This window comes from Gossypium arboreum, chromosome 5 (assembly GCF_025698485.1).
Source record: "Gossypium arboreum isolate Shixiya-1 chromosome 5, ASM2569848v2, whole genome shotgun sequence".
Taxonomy (NCBI): Eukaryota; Viridiplantae; Streptophyta; class Magnoliopsida; order Malvales; family Malvaceae; genus Gossypium; species Gossypium arboreum.
In genome coordinates this window covers 22,484,746-22,507,362 of record NC_069074.1, presented here as the reverse complement: position 1 = coordinate 22,507,362, position 22,617 = coordinate 22,484,746, and the positions used below count along the sequence as shown (strand labels likewise).

The following is a 22,617-nucleotide window of genomic DNA, read 5'->3' as shown; positions in this document are numbered from 1 at the left end:
AAGCTGTAATTCTAATTTTTAAAGGGAGGTCACTTGTCCAGATTTTTTTGTAGAAGTTATTATTCGCACTTTGGTTGTAATTTCCATTACTTTGTAAGAGAATTTTGTACCCACTACGTATCGTATATTCGCCGGATGCCTCACCTCTCCAACACAGAAAGTCCTCGTGAGGAGAACGGGCCAATGGGATTAGTAAAATCTGTTGTGCAATCTCTACCGAAAAGGTAGTATGAATCAGCTCCGACTTCCATGTTCTATTTCTATGCTCGATATGTTCTGAAACTTTAGTAACCTCTTACCTATTGCCTGTTTTCTGAACCAGCAAACTATTAGCATTCGGAACCCAAGCATCTTCTTCGATTTTGATGTTACTTCCATCACCAACCTTCCAGCTTAGACCTAAGAGCAGTAGCCCTTTGGCTGCCCCATATACTTTTCCAAGTATATGATGGTGAGTTTCCTAACTCCGACCTTAAGAAATCAGAGTTTTGATAGTACTTTGCTTTTAATGTTCTCGCCAAAAAGGACATCAGATTATCAATTAATCTCCACCCTTGTTTTGCAAGGAGGGCCAAATTGAATTTCGCTAAATTACGATAACCAAGCCCACCCTCATCTTTTAATTCACATAATTTCTGTCAAGAATACCAATGAATTCCGCGTTTACCTTTCCCCTTTTGCCACCAGAAGTTGGCCATCAATTGTTCCATTTCGTAGCACGTAGTATTGGTAGTAAGAAGCAGGACATTGTGTATGTGGGAATTGCCTGTAAAATAGCTTTAATGAACACCTATTTCCCTCATTGTGATAACAAACGAGTACTACAATTGTTTATTCTCATCTTTATACGGTCTTTTAAATGTTGAAAAGCCCCACGTTTCTTCGGCCCACCATATTTGGTAAACCCAAGTAGTTTTCACAGTTATTGGACCTTTTAACTCCCAGTCGGTTTGATATATTCGCTCGAATTATCTCTAAAGTATTTGAGCTAAAAAACATTGCTGATTTTCCATAATTAATGCATTGACGAAACATTCCTCGTACTCTTGTAGGATTTGTTCAAATGTTGTAATTCCCCTCTCTGTTGCTTCCCCAAATAGAATGCAATCATCAGCAAATAACAAGTGAGAGATCTGAGGTCCTCGTCTGCTTGCTTTGATCGCTTTTAGTCTTCCTTCCTCAGCTGCTAGCCTTAGTAGTGTAGAAAGTCATTTGCTACATATGAGAAATAACAAAGGGCTAACTGGATCGCCTTGACGTGGTCCTCTTTCAGGGTTAAATACCATTCCTGGGACGCCATTTAAAATCATCGAATATGTGACCGTATTAATACACTACATAATTCTTGCAACCTGTTCTTTATCAAAACCCATCTTAATTATTATTTGTTTCAGAAACCCCCATTCCACCCTATCGTATGTCTTACTCATATCAATCTTAAAGGCCATGAACCCTTTTTTCCCCACTCTTTTATTCCGAAGAGTATGTAAGATTTCATATGCAATGAGAACATTATCGGTAATAAGCCTTCCAAGGACAAACGCACTTTGGGCTGGATCAATACAAGAATCAAGAACCTTTTGGAGTCTATTTACTATCATTTTTTATATTATTTTGTAAAACACCGAACATAAGCTGATAGGTCTAAAATTTATGAGGCTATTCGGGTGAGCCGATTTTGGAATTAATACTATATCCGTATGGTTTAAAGGTTGCAAAGACATACCTTTATTTAGGACTTCTAAGCAAAACTCACAAATCTCTTTGCCTACAATAAACCAAAATTTCTGAAAGAAAATAGCTGGAAAGCCATCAAGCCCAGAGGCTTTTGTCGGCCCTATACTCTTAAGCGCTTCAACTATCTCTTCTTCCTTATAATCTGCTACTAATATTCGATTCATATCCTCATTGATACATTTTTTAACCCCTGATAGAAGATGGTTTGTGTTGCCAACCCTTTTAATTTAAAGAGCTCCATAAAATAATCTTTAACGATAGTCTTCATATCCTCTCTTTCTGTCTTAAGGATTCCATTCTTGTCTTCTAATCCCCGGATACGATTCATCTTCTGTCTTTGCATGGCTTTACTATGAAAAAACATTGTATTTTTATCACCCTCAAGCAAACAATTGGTTCTGGCCCGTTGTTTCCAATACAATTCCTCCTTTTTCATTTCCCAATTAAGCTCCAACTTTATATCAAAGATTTTTGCTATCACATCATCGTCCCGATCCATACTATCAAGTTGAACCAGTCGATCTCGAAGGTTCTTCATTTTCCTATCTTTTGCGTATTTGATACTGCGTCCCCATTTTTGTAGGCCAGCTCGAAGATTTTCCAATTTAGCAAAAGCATCACCTAATTTCTCATCTCATAGTTTCCTAATAACATCAGCATAATTTGGTTCCATAAGCCACCAAGACTCAAACTTAAAGCGGTTTCTCCCATCATGTGTACTATTTATCTCTGTTTTGATTAGAATCGGACAGTGGTCAGAGAATGAATGCGGATGATTTTGTACCTCGTAATTACTAAACAAGTTGAGCCAAGCATTATTTGCCACTCTCTAGTCTAGCCTTTCTCGAATATTTGTGTTCTGGAAATTGCCTCTCTCCCATGTATACTTCTGGCCTTTATAACCCAAATCAACTAATTCACAATCTGTTAAGACCTTTCGAAAAGCCTCTATCTGCCTTTCATTTCTTGTTGTGCCTCCTTTTTTTCACGAGCATACATAATCTTGTTGAAATCACCGCATACACACCATGCTCTTGAATTTGTTTCTCGTAGCCTTCGAAGAAGATTTCAAGATTCCTGCCTATCTGAGACTCGTGGATTCTCATAAAATCCGGTGAACCTTTATTTGTTTGAGTTATCTTCATCAGTGACTTCAGCATCAACATGAGATTCTGAATAACTAAGAACATTAACCAAGTAATTTTCGTTCCATGCAAGGCAAATTCCACCACGTGTACCTGTTGCTGATTAGTATATCCCATTCTGAAAACCACATTTTCTCCTGACTCGTTTCATGCTTCTATGATCTAATTTTGTCTCCATTATGAAGACCAGTTGGGGTTTGTAGAGTTTCAACGTGTGTTGAAATCTCCTAATAGCCCGGGGATTCCCCAGTCCCCGGACATTCCAACTTAGGAGTTTCATGGTTTCCGGTCGGCTTGCCCATTGGCAGCCGCCGATATAACTTTTTTTAGTTCTAAACTAACGTGGGAAACAGTCTGCTTACAATCAGAATTGACATAACCATCCTCCCTATCCTTATTTACCTTTGCTTTTTTAACCGGACTTTCATTAGTGGGATATGTCACATTCTCAACTAGGCCTTCGTGATTAAACTTACGTTTACCCAAGATCCTTTCTGACATATTTACATCAAAGTTCTCCTTCCTGTCCAATCTATGCCAGCTGCTTCTGTGATATCTCGGTTGTTGCGTTGCTTCCCGTTCTTCATAATTTTTAATCTCCACTTCATCTATCAGATTTTCTATCATGCTACTTTGGTTTTTCTGTAACTTTTCCTCCACAGTGGTCTTACACTTTCCAAGACTATCAATACCATTATTAAATTTGTTATTTTCCTCTCCATCACTTGCTTCCAGAACATTTGGGTCTTTTTTTGAAACTTTTGTCATCTTCATATCTATCTGTATCTCCGGCATCAATGAATTTGTATAGCACTTACTGTTACTATCTGGTTCTTCCATGCCTGTATAGTTACACTGTATCATTGTTTTCTTTTTCAGGGACCCGAGCCATATGCTTTCTTTTCTTTTGATAGAAGATTCAGATTTGAGCGCTATTGAATAAGGTAAGTCATCCTCTGTCTTTACTCTTTCTTCAGACGAAATACTCATGCAGTCTTTAACCCAATGCCCTATCCGACCACACCCAAAACAGAACGTTGGTAGGGTTTCGTATTTGAAAAGAAGCCAGGTTTTTCCTTGATTATTTGGAGAGACAAACAGACCTCTTCGTAGTGGTTTCTGAACATCTAAATTGACCTTAAGCCGACAAAAATCCCTTTTAATCTCTGATCGTATCACGCCCCTAAACGTGGATCCCACCGCATGCATCAGATCCTTTTTGTCGCATTCTGGAGGACATGGCCCTATTTTTATCCAAAAAGGGGAAAAAATCAGTCGAATCTTGCCTCGCTCCAGTGGTTCCTTTAATCAATCAAGAATTACTAGTTGTTTTTGAAAAAGCCAAGGGCAGCCTTCCATGATACGCTCCAAGTCATCCTCGTCTTCAAAAACTATTGAAAACAGGTTCTGCCCCATAATATTAATCTCGAATTGCTTTCTAGTTTTCCATACACTTCTTAATTGTGCTCTCAAACTATCTTGGTTATATGATTTATTTGTCCAAACCGTGCAGATCAGCGTTGGATTTTCTGCCGGAGTTACTAGTGAACTCTTTACTGTTAACTGGATCAGTTCTTCTTCAAGGAAAGCTAATTCCTTTTCTGTTTCCATACCCTCAAGTCACCACTCGTCCGCTGCCCAACCATAGTAACCACTATTTATTTGGGATGCTCAGAGAGCACTCTTGACTTTTTAGGGTTTTTAGGTGAAATTTGTTTTTAAATACATTTTGATTTTAGTTTTATATTGTTAGATAGTTGAATATGTTATTCATTTATAAATTAAATGTATATTACTATAAAGGTATTCTTATATAAAATATATTATAATAAAATTTGAATTCAAATACTATAAGTTTTAGAACTTTACTATAATCACTCCGATTAATACCTCATTTAATTTTTATATAAAATTTATAAATATAATTATTACATATTTTTTACTCATTTTATGATCTAATTATTAATAATTTTTTACTCATTATTAAAGATAATATTTAGAACTATTTATAACCCCTTTATAATTTATAATTAAGAGTAGGGGTGTCCAAAATTGAGTAAAACCAAAAAATTCGGTTAACCGAATTAATTAAGTCGGGGGTCAGTTAATAATTTTTTGAGTTTTCGGTTAACAGTTAATTCGGTTTGAAACCGGTCAGTTAACCAAAATTTTTCACTTTAACCGAAAAAATTAATAAATAAAATTATAATATATAAATAGCACACTATTCACTTAAATCCAAACCAACATAAACCCAAATACCCAATCTAATATATATTAACCCAAGCACCCAACCCAATCCAATCATAAAAATTACAAATACTTTAATAAATAAAAATCTAAAACTAAAACTAAAAATAAAAATAAAAAACATATAATTTTATACAAATAATTCGGTTAATTTTATACTTATTTTAACCAAAAATTAAAAATATATAATTTTCGGTTAATTCGGTTAACCGAAAAAATTTTGGTTCGGTTGATTTTTTTAAAAAAATTTCGGTTCGGTTAACGGTTAAGAATTTTGAAGGGTCGGTAATTCAGTTAATGTTATTTCGGGTAGGTTAACCGGTCAATTAACCGACTGAACACCTCTAATTAATAGGATAATACACTTTAACGCACTCAAATACATGCCCTCTTGCGTTGACAATAATATTTATATCAATTAAGTTAATATTCAATCCACAATTTATTTTATTCTTTGCTGGGAGAAAACGAAACAAATACTTTTACTTTTGATATCCTGCTCATGCAAAGAGATCATGGTTATTGACAGGTACTACATAATTTCCCATTCTATTTTGTGTATATATATATATATTTTAAATTATTAAAACTAAAATTTAGCATTTTAATTTATAATATTATAATATAATATATTCAATTTATTTAGATTATTCTTTATTATTTTACAAAATAATTGCTCACTACAAAATATAAATTATTTTCCTAATTTTAGTTTTATATTTTAAAAAAGCATTTCTTTTTCAAACAAACTTGAGATGTAGAAGGGTAATGTCCAAGGGCGAAGTCAAAATTTTTTGATGGACAGAATTAAATTGTATATTTTTAGGATAGTAAAAATATAATTTTATCATTTTAATAGTCTATTTTTATAATTTTAAATTATTAAATTAAATTTTATCATTTTTAAGAGGGTTAAAATGTAAATTTATCGTTACTAATTTAAAATTTTATAAACTGTAAACAAGTAAAAGATAAAATTTTCTATTATAAAAAAGACCGAAGCCCCTGCCAACCCCTGAATTTACCACTAATAATGTCATAATATATATTATTTTCAATTGAGCTGATAACCGATGATCTCTCCTATCTAATGTCCCATATTTTGAACATAACATATAAAATAATTTGATTACCACCAAACACCAATAACTATAATTTGTGTGAACAAGTCGCTCTTAACATTTTTTAGTGCCTTAGTTGAAATAATAAATTAAGGTTCCTTTTAAAAATATATAAAATAAAATAAAAATATATATTAATAATAAAATAATAAAATTGAACCTTTATATTTTCTATGTTAAAAACAGGAAAAAAAAAGTTTTGGGTCCATGCGGTGACACTCCCAAACTAGCACAGGACCTGCCTCAGAATGAAGGACAAAAAAATAAAAATAAAAGTTTGCCAATTTCAATTTTGCTACAAGTTACCTCTTCTTTACAAAATGTCGGTTTCTAGAAGCCTTAAAAAGGAGGGGGAAAGAAAAAAAACCATAATCGATCGAAACAATAATCACCACAATTTTTCTTACAAATAATACAGTTAAAAAAGAAGCTGCAGGTTTACCAGTGGTCGGAGAAACGATTTTGGAGAGACATATCAAACTACTTCCATGAAACAAATTTTTTTTTAAATTTTACTTTTAATAATTTATTTATTTAAAATCATTTAAATCGATTAAAATGATGATTTGATTAATTTTAAAATGATGATTTGATTAATTAGACTTCACAGTAAAATTTAATTATTAAAATTAAGATATATGGTTTTAAATTTTAACAATATATATATCTCACTCTGTAAAATATATATATTAAAGGAAAAAGTAAACCACTTAAATAATCACTCTAAAATATTTTATCATTGTTTTGAGCACGTAAAATTTTTTTAGCAAATATAACATTGTCATTAATAAATATTTTTGTTTTGTTCATCGTTCTATTAAAATCTAAGCGAAAAGTTGACTACAATAAAATACCATGTATTGTTGACTTTTTTCAATTATATAAATAATTAAATATTTCAAAATTAATTGTAAATCTCTATTATCGTCCTTAACCTCAAAACTAAACCTATAGTCAAAATAATTGAACCCTAAATTCCATTATCATCCTTAAAACTCAAAATTATTGAACCTTAAAAATCCTATTAACATCCATAACCTTAAAATTAGACCTTAAACCTAAAATTATTGGACCCTGAATTCCCCTTATTATTGCATTTCATTAATACCCAAACAAATAGTTGGGTTGTTAAGAAAAATCAAAGGAATGGAGAGGGAAAGGAAGAAAGAACATATAATATGGGGTATTGGTATGGGGTTTACAATTTATTGATTTTGGGATTTAGGATTTGATATTTGTGATAGAAATGGTAACAAGAGTTTAAGGTTTAATATTTTTGGGTTGATTTTGAGTTTAGAGACAGTAATGAGATTTATAATTAATTTTTGAAATATTTAATTATATAGAAAGTTGATAGAGCGTTACATTTTAATTAGTTTTTCGTTTAGATTTTTTCGGAACAAATAATTTTAAAATAACCAAAACAAATAATAAAGTAGTTTTAAAATGACTATCTAGAAGGAAAATCCAAGTCTACGGTGTGAAAAGAACAAACTAAAAAGCATATTTCAGTTTTCGACGGAGCCAAAATCCCCAAATCCATAGCTTATAATTAATTTATATTATTAATATGCGGCTGTCGGGTATTATATAAAGGCACAGACCAAAACCAGGGTTTCTAAACAAAACATAAGCGAGGCGTGCGTTCGACATTGGCCCAAAAAAAAAAGTCCAAAACAATTGGAGACAGCGAGACATGGCAGATCCAGTAGTAGCATCACACCTGAGCTTAGTGCTCAAAGCTCCCCCCACTATTTCTTCGCCTTCCCATTCTTTACCGCAACAACACTCAAAGCCAATGGCTTCCTCTCTCAACAGCGCCGCCTCTTTGCGTCTCTTCGCTTCTTCATCTTCTTCCTCTTCCTCCGCCGCCGCTAGACTTTCTCTCCGTTCCACTTCCCTTTCTTTCTCTTCTTCTCTCAAATCCCTCGCTTTCTCTCCTCTTTCTCGCCACAAGGTTCTACCTTTTTTTCCTTTCTGTTTCTCTTTTGGATTTAGGTATGCTTTCTTTTTGTTTCTTTACTAATCTTGTTTTTTTATTGATGAAACAGAGGGGATCGGCTGTCAGTATGTCGAGTACCGGAGTGTTTAGCTCTGTAGCCAGTCCGAAATGCGCTGCTTCGGATCCTGATCAGTTGAAGAGTGCTAGAGAAGATATCAAGGAGCTTCTCAAATCCAAATTCTGCCATCCTATTCTGGTATGGACACTGCTTCGCTTTGTTTATTGTTGAATATATGAAATAAATGCTTATTTGAAAATTTTTAACATGAAAGAATCGCTTCGTGGTTCATTATGAAGACATATTTTATTTTAATGAAGTTTATTTCATACTTGATGTAAGGAAGTACCATATGATAAAAATGGTAAACAACATGCTAATTTTTTTGTTAAATGAGTTCTCACGTTTTAATTTCCTATGGAAAGACTGGAGTTTCAGAGGGGAAAAAAGGGGCCTAAATTCCATATATTTCCCTTTTTCTGTTTCCTTCCTATTTTATGAATATTTTGTTCACGAATTGAGAAAACAAAAATACAAGCTTACTTCCATACGTTGTAATAATATGATATAATTTCTATAGGTTCGTCTAGGGTGGCACGATGCTGGTACCTACAACAAGAACATTGAGGAATGGCCACGAAGGGGTGGGGCCAATGGAAGTCTTAGGTTTGAAGTCGAGCTGAAACATGCAGCTAATGCTGGTAAGATATACTTTTCTACTTATAAAGCAATTAGCTTACTTGGTATTTGCTATTGCTGTTGTCTTATAAGTTTATGTTTCAGGTCTTGTCAATGCATTGAATCTTATTCAGCATATCAAGGACAAGTACTCTGGTGTAACTTATGCGGATTTGTTCCAGTTGGCTAGTGCGACTGCTATTGAGGTCATGCTTGCTATTATTGTGCAAACCAGTATCTTTTTGTTATTGATTACGTAGTTATTGTACTGAGAATCAAGTTGAAATTGCAGGAGGCTGGGGGACCCAAAATTCCAATGAAATATGGAAGAGTTGATGTCTCTGGTCCTAATGAGTGTCCTGAAGAGGGCAGGCTACCCGGTAAATGAAACTTATATTGGTGCATGATTTTCTTATGTCAATGTAAATTGTGGGAAGATCATGGTGCTTATGATTTCTTAAGTTAAGAAATATAACTAGAGATGCGAGACACGTAATCCATTGATGGGAGATGAGCTGCTACTTCTTGAATGCTTACACCATCATTTGAACATCATGTGCTTAAGCGCAACTAGTTTTCTAGATTCCTAGGCAGCTCATTGCATTATTGTGAAATCTGTCATTGTTAGCATTTAATGTATCTTCATATGAAAAAAAAAAAAAACGGCTGTACTTGGTGTTCATGATCAACTGCATAGACCATAGACCAGCCGGTCAGCTTGGTTGAATCTGAAACCCGTGGCTTCTTTGGTCTGGCAACCATATAAGAACCAGCTGATAGTCGATCAAGTGAAAAACCGGTTCAACCAGATTGAACTGGTAAAAACATTTATATATTTCAAAATTTTATTCGTAATGGAGTTGAACCTTTAAGCTCTTTTATATATATATATATAACATTAAGTATTTTTTACTTTTAAAAGCTATATGTATTTAGTTTACATTAAATTATTATTAAAAAGTCAAGAAATATCAAACCAGTTTGTCCAACAGGTTGTAACGGAAACTGGAGGTCTAACATGTTTGTCCTATGGTCCAATTTTCAAACATTGCTTTTAGCGGATCTCCAATTAATTTGGGGCCTGTCTTGCTTTCTTTTTCCCTCATTGCTATCGAGACATTATCTTCTATTTATGTTTAGAGACCACTAACTGTTATAGAATTTCTCTGATGCTTAGCTGCTGGACCCCCTTCGCCTGCCGATCATCTGCGAGAGGTTTTCTACCGAATGGGATTGAATGACAAGGTAAACTTAATTGGAAGATATCCTTAGTTATTTGTCTTTATCATGGAGTACACAATGATATTTATCATCTTCCTTTTGATATGTAGGAAATAGTTGCATTATCTGGTGCACACACGCTTGGGAGGTCCAGACCAGAACGTAGTGGTTGGGGTAAACCAGAAACCAAGTATACGGTATTTAAGCAACCTCTTGATACTAGATAGAAAAGTCTTTTTGTCTGACCCCCAGAAGAATGAAAATTTCAGTGGCTGAAAGTGCTCCAAACTAATAAACTTGGGCATATCCTCGTATATTTGTCCATTTTACATCTAGGGTATATTGCCTTTAGATGCAACTTGCAAGCATGAGTTTACAGTGTCAAAAGTTGCAAATTGATATCTTGAGTATTGTTTGTCCTTCTCTTCCTTGGAGTAAACTGATTGTCTTCCTGATACAATTTATTGTCAACTGTTTTTATTCCTGTTTTCCTGATTTTTAATAAGCAACTTAAACATCTTGTTCGTGGTTGCTGAATTTGCCGGGGGTATCATATATATTAATGTCCTCACAATGACTAGGATAATCTGTTTCCTTGAGTGTAACGTGAATGTTGGGGTTCTAGACCTAGTGGCTATGGTTGTACCCGTGACAGCAAGCAAGGATTTAAGTAGGATTTTCGTTCTTGAATTACAGAAAGATGGACCAGGAGCACCAGGAGGACAATCCTGGACGGTGCAATGGTTGAAGTTTGACAATTCATACTTCAAGGTCTGAAATTGAAGTCACTTTGTCTTTTCGAGTAAGAAGAGATGTAAGGGCGTCTGATTCTCTTTTACCCATACATACAGGATATCAAAGCTAAAAGAGATGAAGATCTGCTTGTGTTGCCAACTGATGCTGTTCTTTTTGAAGATCCCTCTTTCAAGGTAAATAAATCGAAATTCAATTTAAGCCTGTAAGAATATATATAATCACAGTTTTGGCTGAGCATTACTCTGTTTGCAGGTATATGCTGAGAAATATGCTGAAGATCAAGAGACATTCTTCAAGGATTATGCAGAAGCCCATGCCAAACTTAGCAACCTTGGGGCCAAATTTAACCCTCCAGAGGTAGGTTTGTGAAGAATAGTTGCATGCTTGTTTAACTTTCATGAATAACAACGTAATTAGTAAAGTTGCTACTTTGCTAGGCTTTAATTCCTGTTATTATTAACTCTTCTTTTTTTAAGATGGTGCATGGGGTAAAACATATACTTGTCAGTCGAATAGAATATCGATGATTTGTTCGATTCATTTATCAAGTTGGAACTTACGTTAGATGAACTGATATAAATCGGATTCAATTGGTAAATAATGGGTTAAACCGGTTAAATCGAAAACCAGATTTCTGATTAGTTCGAACTCTAGTGTTTTAAAATTAGAATTGAGAAGGGGTTGAATTTGAACATTTTGGGAAGATCATTGTCATCTAGACTTGCTTTTTAAGCACTCCTTTGAAATTTTTTTTATAGGATTATCTCTCCACGCTCATGTTTAATATGTATTTAACTCAAGTTTCATACACAATTATATATGATAGAAATGGTAAATAGAATTTTAAAAAATCTTTTTATTAAGTTAAATTAGAAAAACAACTCATTTCTTCTTCATCATAATATATCTAAAATTGATTACATTTGATGATCAGGGCATTGTTTTAGATGATGGTCCCAGATAAGGTGCTGCACCATAAAAGTTGGCCGCCAAGTGCTCTGACATGAAGGTTATAACCATGAATATCTTATATTATCTTCATCATATATCTATAGCTACTGATTTCTAAAATTGATTGCATTTTCTATGTCAATACCCCCCCCCTCCCCCATGATTGAAGCAGTCTTCTGAAGGAGATTTATACATGTGCAAACTGTTCATCTTGTCTGTCTTTTTCCCACGATTTTATTGCAGGATTAAAAAGAAAGACAAGTTTCTTGGTTATTGAAGTGGGGTCGTGTGTTATAATAATACAAGGTCACATGTCACAACTTTTTTCGAAGTCCAAAACTGAAAGAGGAAAGAGAAAATAAAATTCAATTCGAGTGCTTTTGAATTGAAGAGAGAGAAGCAGAAGATTGGAGTAGTAGAGGAAGTATTTGGTGGAAGCCCCGATGAGGCTCTACCGACCAACTATTGGTTATTATATTTTGACATTTCTTCTTGCTTCTTATTATCATTGTCAGCAGTGTTTGAAACTGAACTCATTTAATGGTAGGAGCATTTTGTTTTTAATTTCCTTTTTTGCTCTCGTGCTGCTTGTCTAATATCTATTTGGACGTTTGTTGAAATTGGTTCATGAGCATCTAATGTTATTTCTTCCAGAGGTACGGTCATAATGCTCTGGTTTTTATATATATTATTTAAGGGTTTAATTGTGTAATAATATATTAATTTTTAAAACTTACTTAAAAATATTATAATTTTTACTATTAATTTAATCATTTTAATCAATGCACTATTTAATTTTTATATTATTAATAAAGGACCTAGATTGGAATGTATTAAAGTGTATTATTTTTATTTATGAGTTGGGGATTGGTTATGAATAGTTTTAAGTATTGCATAAAAAAGTTAAATATGATTAGAATTTATAACGAGATTGTTTTAAAAAAATATAAATTTTTATCTTCTTTTATTTATGGTCTTTTTAAGTTTTTGGCTAACTTTTAAAAAATTATTTGCTATATATATAAATGGTTAAATATAATTTAGAAATGAAATTTGGTTAAATTTTCAAATCATTATGATTGTTTTGAACAAAAATAAATTAAGTACATATAACTATTATTCCAATCAAAATTAAAACTGAACATTTTTTAGAGTTCTATTATCACAAAATAAAGTACAATAAAAACACAAATATATTTAGAAAATTATAATATAAAATTAAATTAATAAAATGAGATAAAAATAATACATCATAATGCTGCATGATGAAATTTAAATTTAGATATTCAAACAAGTCAATATCCTCATTTACAAAGATGCAAGCAAAACAATTTTTATGTGTTATAATTTTAAGAAAATGAGTAAAATAAAATAATTTTAAACATAGTATAAAAACAACAAATAAATACAAATTTAATAACCATTTTTTCTTTTTTAAGAAAGCACATTTTACAAATACAGATATAAATATAATGCAAGTAAATATAATATAATTAGAAATATGAAAAACGGTCCAACTTTTTTAAAATATTTTTAACATCACAGACCCATGAAAAATAATATAAGTGTTGATCATATCTATTATATTTATCTATGCTATATTATTAAGAGTACAAAATTCTAACTCAATTATAAAATTATTAAAATTTCATACATTTTACAATATATATATATATACATTTTAATAATAATTATTTTTTATATTTTGATAAATCTAGAAAAAGACACATAATAAAAATTATAAAATTTAAACCTAAAACATTATAATCTCCATTATCTCAATTTTACCATATCAATTAAAATTATATTTAATTTTTATATCGTTTTTATAAAATTATTACAGATTTTTCCACTTAGATTTAAAAAAAAAAGCACAATCGCGATGTGAACTGAGGGTGAAACCGACAGTCAAATCTAAGTGAGATTAAAATATTGTATTAATTAAAACACAACAAAACATTTTAAAAAAACATAATATATTATACCAAAATTTATGTTATTTGTCGTGGAAAACATGTAAATGAAGAGGAGGAACTTAAAACATAATTTCTTTATTTATTCTTAAAAAAAAAACACGTTATTGACTAAAAGATACAAACATAAGATTCAAAACAATAGAACAGTCTTAGGACAAAAAAACATGTTCAAGAAGTCGACAAATATAAAGATGACCCGACCCGACCCGACCCGACCCGACCCAACAACACCAACCCCACCCTCTCTGTTTTTTCTTTGGACCATCAGAAAAGAAACAAGAATCCTTCAAAAGTTTTGTTTCCTTTAGAGAAAAATACGTTGTTCTTTTTCGTGTTTTGACCTGACTATTTTCTATTGATCTCTCCCCCGGGATTGATTGATTGAAAAAACACTGTAAAAAGATTACAAGAGAGAGAGAGAGCAAAAGATGATGGATTACATTACAGTGCAGTGTGCCCCCATTTCAGCATGCACATGGACTGTTCAGTTAATGATTCACTCTCATGCAATTACCATCATTTCCACTTCTTCTTCCTTTTGCTTTTCTTTAATGGACACCTTTTCTTTTTTTTTTTTTACATTATTTGTTCACTTTTCACCTTCTTTATCGCAAAAATTCTTAGGTTACATATGCAAGGAAAAAAAAGGAAAAAAAGGTTAATTGACCAAATAGATTGATTTTTTTTAAAATTTATCGAAATAAATTAATTTTAAAGAGAATATAAAAAAATTCATTCAGTTAGGCATGCTTTTTGCATAGTTAACAAGAAAGCTTTTTCAACTGACATGTTAGGAAAAATATATCTAGCCGAACATGTTTTCTTTAGATAAGTTTTCAATTGGATGTACTTTTTCGACATATCAATAGAAAGCTAGCTCAACTGTACGAGCTTTCACACACATTCTCTTTTTAAAAATAACTTATTTTTTCAAATTTTCAAAAAAAAAAACTAATTTATTTAACCAAGTAACAAATTCTTTCTGTATATATGGCGTATGTAACCAAAACCTTTATCTATTTTGTTTGCTGATTAGTTTCTAGACCTTTAGAATATTCGTTAACATTAATTAATAATTTTTTATTCATTAACACTAATCAAATCTCATTTTCTTTTTTTTCCAACTCTCTTATCTTTAAACTTTGAAAAATATCCCATTGGAAATTATTAAAACGTATTCTTTTTATTAAGTTTAGCATTCGATCAAATCGAGCAAAAATTTTTTAAGTTGATGAGTCTTATTTTATTATCTTAACTCGATTTGAATTTTTTCCTAATCAAATCGAGTAAAATAAAATCTGAGTTGAGTGAAATTGTTTGAGTTACATTAAAAATTAAACATGTCAAACTAAAATTTTATTACAATATAACTAATTCTATATCGAGCACATAAATTGAAACCATATATATTTGAAAACTTTTTCAAAGCAAAATAATAATAAAAATAAGATACTTTAGTACGATAAACTTAATCATTAATTAACTTATTTAGGTCCCAAAATTATTATTTTATAAAATCTTAAAATTTCAACTTTCTTTATATATTCGTTAGGATTTTTAAAATTATTATAATTTTTAAAATAAATAAGTTTTGAAATTTTCATAAATATTTTAAATATTAAAATTATTTTAATATTTTTTATAAGTTTTGTTGAGAGAGATCAGTTTATTTATTATTTTCAAAATTGACAGGGACCAAATGAGTATTTACACCAATCTATTATTTCAATTATTCGAATAGTAAAATTTAAATCGAAACTTGAATTACTTATTCGAGTTGACTCGAATAACTCAATTCGATTAACTCGAAATTTAAATTTTTTCAATAGAATTGAGTTTTGCTCACGTCCACTTTTTATAAAAATAAATTATATTATTATAAGAGTATTTTAATTTTAATAAATTATTAAATTTAAATAGTTAAAATTTTAATTTATATTATAAACCATTTCATTAGATAAAATATATCCTTTATTAATTATTTAGTATATTCAAAATTATTTAAAATTTAAGATCATGCATCTTATATATTTAAATAAAAACCCACTCATTGAATCAATAACAAAACCTTCATTTTTAAAAAGAATTACAAATTCATTTTTTTTTAATTAGGGTCATTAATGCATTGATATGATGATGACATTTAGCAATCCAAAGCTAATCTCTTTTTTTAAGGAGTATGGAGTAAAGGAACAGTGCAACAATTAGTTGAAAACAGATCCTACATATATCAAATTTGGATTAAAATAATTTTAATGGATTAATAGCCAAAAAAAAAAATAGTACAAAAGTGGCTGGCTATGAATATTTTGGTTAGGGCAATTTTTTATTTTTTTTAATTTAAGGTATTTCGATTTGAATTCAAATATTTTTAAGGCATTTTCGGATAGACGTTTATTTTTAGTGTGGTAGGTTTAATTTTCTTTTTATCTTACGTTATAATATTTAATCTCATCGCCACAACTATTTTTACACTAATCGTAGATAAACTCATGGTCAATCTAAAGAGACCTTATTAAGAGCATCCATGGTGATTTGGACAAACTTTATGTTATTTAGTGTGAGCTTGTTTGATTGTTTTTATACGCTCTTTACCCTATGCTTTTTTTTAAATAAAGTTGAATAAAATATAGATTATTATTTGATATAATTGGATTTAAGTTATGCTCTTTTACTTGTCGATGGATATTGATCTATTGTATTGATCATTAGATCATCATTAGGAGCTTATTTGTCTCACTTTAAAAAAACAATTTAAGAGCTCCGTGACTTAAATAAAAATTTTAGAGTCCCTTCTCAACACTTAAATAGGATGATAAATGCTCTTTAACGCACTTAAACACATATCTTCTTATACTAGTAACAGTTCTAATGTCAACCGAACTAAAATTCAGTTGGCATTACATATGTTCTTTTTTTAATTGTATGCTAAATTAGTTTCACCTAAATAATTTCATCAATTATGAATATTTGGTAGTTTAAAATAAAGTTTTTTTAAACTATTTTTTATTTAATCGTAGAACTATCCATAATCTCTCTCAATCCTTAAATACAAGGATAAATATGTTTTTGTGTACACGAACTCACGTCCTTTTATACTAACAATAATACCAATCAAATTAAGAATCAATCGTCCTTTTTAACTGTTAAAGCGACATAAGTGATTAATAGAAAATATTTTACTAAAAAATGTTTTTTACTAACTTTGTTCTAAAATTTGGCCATTTGGTCTCATTATATTAAATCCTAATAATATTTTATAAACACAAGCTTAACAATATTTTATTTTTTCTATTATTTTGCTCCATTTTATTGCCCAAGAGCTAAAATGCATTTTTCAGTAAAATCAAAACCATACATTTCAAAGGTGCTCTATGCACGGTACTAATGCATGTCTGCATAAACTCTGCTTGGATCAAAATACAAATCTCAGATTTTACTCAATTTTATCTACATATAAATTTAAGCATATATAATACATATTTTTTAATATTTACGTTATAATATAATATATTTAATTTTTCACATCATACTATTTACATAATAAATAAAACAAAAAAATAATTCAATAAAATATTTGAATATGACTATTAAATATTAAATTAGGTGCATGGTGTACAATAATAAAAATTAAAAAGAGTTTAAATATTATTATCTATAAATAAAAAATTTAAAAATACTTTTTTCTGTTAAAAGGATTAACATTAACCGATTTAATTATTACTCAATTTCTTTTTAAACATTAATCTCATTATAAATTCTTATCATCTCTACTCTTTTTTTATACAATGCCTAAAATTACTCATAGTTAGGGGTGTTCAAATTTCGGTTAAAACCGAATTAACCGGCTGAATCGATCTAATTCAGTTAATTGGTCGGATGTCAGTTAATGATATTTTAGAAGTTTAATTATCGATTAATTCAGTTCGAAATCAGGTAATTAACCGAACTTAATAATTAATAATACAATTTAAATGTAGTTTCAATTCAGTTAAATGAATATAATCAATTTATTTTTTTGATATGTTTTATACTTGTTTTAATAAAAATAAAAAAATATATATTTTTTGGTTCGGTTAATTTTTTTTTAAAGATTTCAATTCGATTGACGATTAAAAGATTAAAAAGTTTAGTTAATTCAACTAATACTAGTCCGGTTTAATTAACCAAACAATTAACCGTTTAAACATCCTTACTTATAGCCCCTCCTCAACTCTTAAATAGAAGGATAATGCATTTCAGTATGCTCAAATCTACATCCTTCTACACTAACAATAATATAAAAATTACTCAAATTTTTATAATGTAGAAATTACTCAAATTTTTATTATATAGCGGCATTTTAAAGAAACAAAAAATTGATAAAGTATTGGTCCAAAAAGTACATAGATGTAACCCAATGTTATTGGCTTCCTTAATTAGCAAGTAAGCTAAAAAACTATTGTATTTCTTTGGACCCCCCCAAATCTAATGAAATTATTTATATTCTCCAATAAAAGCATCTGTTTGAAAAAATATATATATATTTTTAATATTAAATTTACGCGTATTTGTGTTGAAAATAAAGCCAGTATTTGATTCCAATTAAAGACAAAATTCTTGGGAATTCATTTATTAATATTATTCTATAAAATTGGTTGGGTGGAGCGACTTCCTTAGGTTTTTTTCCAAATTTCTGAATTCTATGCTGAAAAATTAATTACTTTTGAATTTATTATTTTCTGTGAAGAATTTATATTTAATTAAACCTCGTAAAGGGAATTCCAACAAACAAAACTCTCAACTGTATCATTAGAATTTTAAATTTTACAAGTGGGTTTATTTAAATATATCTTTTAGAAAAATAAAATAAAATATATACGGCAATCTTCTTTTTGAAAATTACTGTGTCGTAGCAATTGAAAGTAGACAAAAGTTGATTCAACCTATGACTGCCACCCTTTCTATAGACTTCACATTTACGAGAAATGAAAGAGAAAATATTAACTGCTTTATTTTATTTTATGTTGATTAAGGATGCCAATTGTCATTATCAAATATCACACCATTATTCTTTTATGAAAATTTCAAAGCTTCCTTTGAGTGTGGAATCCACAACTTCCCCAATCCTTTATACAACAAGCTAAATACAATCCCTAAATTGTTAATTGTTTTTTTTTTTTAAATATCTTCTCCAGAGATTTTTACTACTCAAAAATTAATTACAATTATAATTAAAATTTAATTTAATTATAATTTTATTTTCAAATAATAATTAATCCAATTAGCTTCAACTACTAAACCATCACTCTTATTTTAAATTAATTTAAACTTCAAAATATTTTATTTATATTATTAAATTGTCAATGTTATATCACTTAAAGTGTTTTATTATTCAAAAAATTAAAATAAAATTTTAAAGAACAATAAATTAGTCGTATAAGTTTTAAATTTTAAATCTAAAAATAAAGTAAAACAGGAGAGAATGGTAGTTTATGCAAAAGCTTCAAAAATCTCAGAATAATTTTTTACAACATTCATTATTATTTGAAAATTTTATTTTAAATTATGACACGTAATATCTAATATCTATTTTAACGGTTAAATTAATAATTTAAAACAAAAGATCATTAATGGTTTAAAGGTATAATGAAAATATTTTCAAGTTTATGGACTAATTTAAAATGATGATTATTGTTTGGAGATGTTTGATGCAATTAACTATTTTATTTATATGATATTGTGATATATTATTATTTTTAAAGATATATAAAATATCTATATTATTATATTCATCAATTGATCAGAGACATTATACGTGTAAGTATTTATTATACCATAAGCAATACTTAGACCATACAATTTGGACCATCGATCTTGAACGTCCCCAAGCCGTCCATATTTTCTAAAAGAAGAATATAAGATTTAATTAAATGGTTCCAAATCTAGAATTAGTTGCTTTTCACAACATCAACATGCACTATAAATAAGTAGTTCATAGTTTAGTCATTATAATGATAATTAAGATCATAAATAATATATCTAAATAATTTTAATTACAATCAAACATTATAAATTATAATCATAATTTGTAAGATCGAAACTTAAATTATGTGTAAATTTTTAGTTTAAAAATATCATCATAATGTGAATTTAAACCCATTGAGATTAAATACGTCTAAGCTGCTAGACATTATCAACTCTTAATGAAAGGTTAAATCTAAAAGAAGAAGAAGAAGAAATTAGGGTTTAGGGGACAAAGGAGGAATGAGAGATGGTCCTAAATCCAATACAAATAAATAAAAGAAGGCATTCAATGGGTGGTAGGAGCAATGCATATCATAGTAAATGCATGTCATGAATAAACACCAACAAACATTTACTCTATTATCAAAGTTGCATCATCAATGTCTACCCTCTCCTCAAATTCATCCACATTTCCCGAGGTCGCACTTTGGACATCTATTTTATGAATTTAGTTTCGATTAAATATTTTTTTAATTTTAATGGTAACAAATTTTGTATAAATGGGATTTTTTTTCCACAAAATCTTGAAATGGTAATTTAATCATTTTGGGTCTCACATATTCTTTTCACTTAATATTTTGGGTTTTTTTTTAAGAGTGTAGAGGTGAGTAAAGTTTGATTTGATTTAAAAAATTGAAAATAAATTTGAATTTCAAGTTAATCGTATTGAGTTATTCAAACTATTCGAGTCAACTCAAATAAGTGATTTGAGTTTTAAGTTTAAATTGAGTTAAATTTTACCATTCAAGTAACTCGAGTAACAGATTGGTGTAAATTAATACCCTTTTGATCTCTGCTAAATTTTAAAATAAGCAAATTGACCTCTCTCAACAAAATTACAAAAATATTCAAAATATTTATAAAATTCCAATATTTATATTTTTCAAAATTATAAATTTTTTAAAAATCAAATTAACAAAATTAAAAATTTTCTAAAACAATAATTTCAGAGATTTAAATAAGTTAATTAATGAGTTAAGGTTATCATCTTCAAGTATTATTATTATTATTATTTTGTTTTGAAAAAGATTCAAATATATATGGTTTCAAATTTACGTGCTTTAACATAAAATTAGTTATACGGTAACAATATTTTAATTTGACATGTTTAATTTTTAAATTTCACTCGAACAATTTCACTCGATTTGACTCGATTCAATTCATAAAAATTTTTAAATTGAGTTAGGAGGATAAAATAGGACTCGTCAACTCGAATTTTTTTCACTCGATTCGGTCGAACGCTCTAGTAGGGTGTCTCATTTTAAGATTTCCAGTATTAAATTAGTTTGCGTAAATTTTAAAATTATACATTAATTTTGATTTAAGTTCAAATTTAACATGTGAATTCGATTTGGTGTAATTATACATATGAAATTTTGATTGTAATTCAAATGTATATATGAAACTTTGATTTTGATTCAATTATACATATGTAAAGAAATAAATGCATTAATTTATTTTATATTGGATAAATAAAATTATTTGTGCATGCAATATATAAATATAAAATGATGCTATATCGATAATTAGGTTAATAGTTTGTGAGAATTTAATCAAATCAATATTTCATATATATAATTGCACAAAATCATAGTTCTTATATAAAATTAAACATTAAACCAAACTTCATGTATTGTTTAGAATTTTATCCCTTTATTTCATTTTTTTCTACAATAATTATATATAGTTTATTTTATGAAGAACATACTATTATTAATAAGAATTGTGGACAATAATAATATAAAGACATGAGGTATGGTAAAAACGATAAATAAACTGTTACAAATTAATGTACAAATTTCGTATCTACAAAGTAATCTCCAAAGAAGAGAAAGACAAATTGACAATAAGTGCAACATTAGAATAATTCAAAAACAAACTAAAGATATATCAATTTGACTAATTTGCTGAAATTTACATCTTAACCTTGCCATCCTAACGATGAACATTGATTAACAAAAAAAAAATTGTCAAAAGCCCATAGAGATCTATCATATTAGTGATACACAAAAAATCAAGTTTTAGATGACATATTATTTTCCTCGTCTTCTCGAATCTATCACTATCATGATAAAACCCTTCAATAATGGAACCTAATAAATCTAACTGCACCATTATATTGGTAAATCTCATATATTGCTAAAAGATGACTAAAAATTAAAACTAAAAATAGAACCACATTTACTTTTAAAGAAAATAAAGTCGACAAAACAAAACCCATGAAAAATTTGACCAAAATAGAATCACGAAATAGTGAACAAAATTACAATAATATTGACGTAATAAAACTAAAAACTATGGATAAAACTATGATAATGTAAATTGAAATTAAAAACAAGATAAAATTACGAAAAAATTTAATATTTAAATTATAATACTATTTATTCAAGGTTAAAATATGTTACAAGCTTTCGTATTTTTTGTAAAGTTTTAATATAATCTATTGACATAAGTATTATTGTTAATCTTGATGTAGTTTGATTGTGATGAAACGTATTATAAAACAAATATAATAAAAACTATAATAAAGTTATTAAAATATTATATAATATTTTAAATATTAATGTTGATGATTCTTAAATTATTTTTATTAAAATTTAATTTAGTTCGATTGAATTTTATTTTTATTGGTATAAAATACATTATAAAATATATACAATTAGAATTTATAATAAAATTATTTAAAAAACCATCAATTTGATGGGTTGGATTTCTTTTCAACAGTGATGGTACTGGAAGAATCATAAAACGTATAATCTAAAGGAAAAGTAAAATG

General features: G+C 29.0%; 1 protein-coding gene across 3 annotated transcripts; it reads left to right on the top strand.

Moving 5' to 3' along the window:
• Positions 1–7,831: 7,831 nt before the first annotated feature.
• Positions 7,832–12,527, top strand: LOC108453752 (probable L-ascorbate peroxidase 6, chloroplastic/mitochondrial). 3 transcript variants are annotated; one of them, XM_017752040.2, is made up of 12 exons: positions 7,835–8,210; positions 8,305–8,451; positions 8,834–8,954; positions 9,037–9,137; positions 9,224–9,311; positions 10,109–10,176; positions 10,263–10,349; positions 10,849–10,923; positions 11,004–11,081; positions 11,161–11,265; positions 11,843–11,917; positions 12,103–12,527. In XM_017752040.2, exons 1-11 carry the CDS (start codon positions 7,950–7,952, stop codon positions 11,870–11,872), a joined length of 1,161 nt encoding a protein of 386 aa, XP_017607529.1. In that variant the 5' UTR covers positions 7,835–7,949; the 3' UTR covers positions 11,873–11,917; positions 12,103–12,527. The 3 variants fall into 3 exon arrangements, with proteins under 3 accessions (XP_052884485.1, XP_017607529.1, XP_052884486.1); XM_053028525.1 differs by lacking the exon at positions 12,103–12,527 and having other exon boundaries at positions 7,832–8,210; positions 11,843–11,918; XM_053028526.1 differs by lacking the exon at positions 10,263–10,349.
• The last annotated feature ends 10,090 nt before the right edge of the window (positions 12,528–22,617 follow it).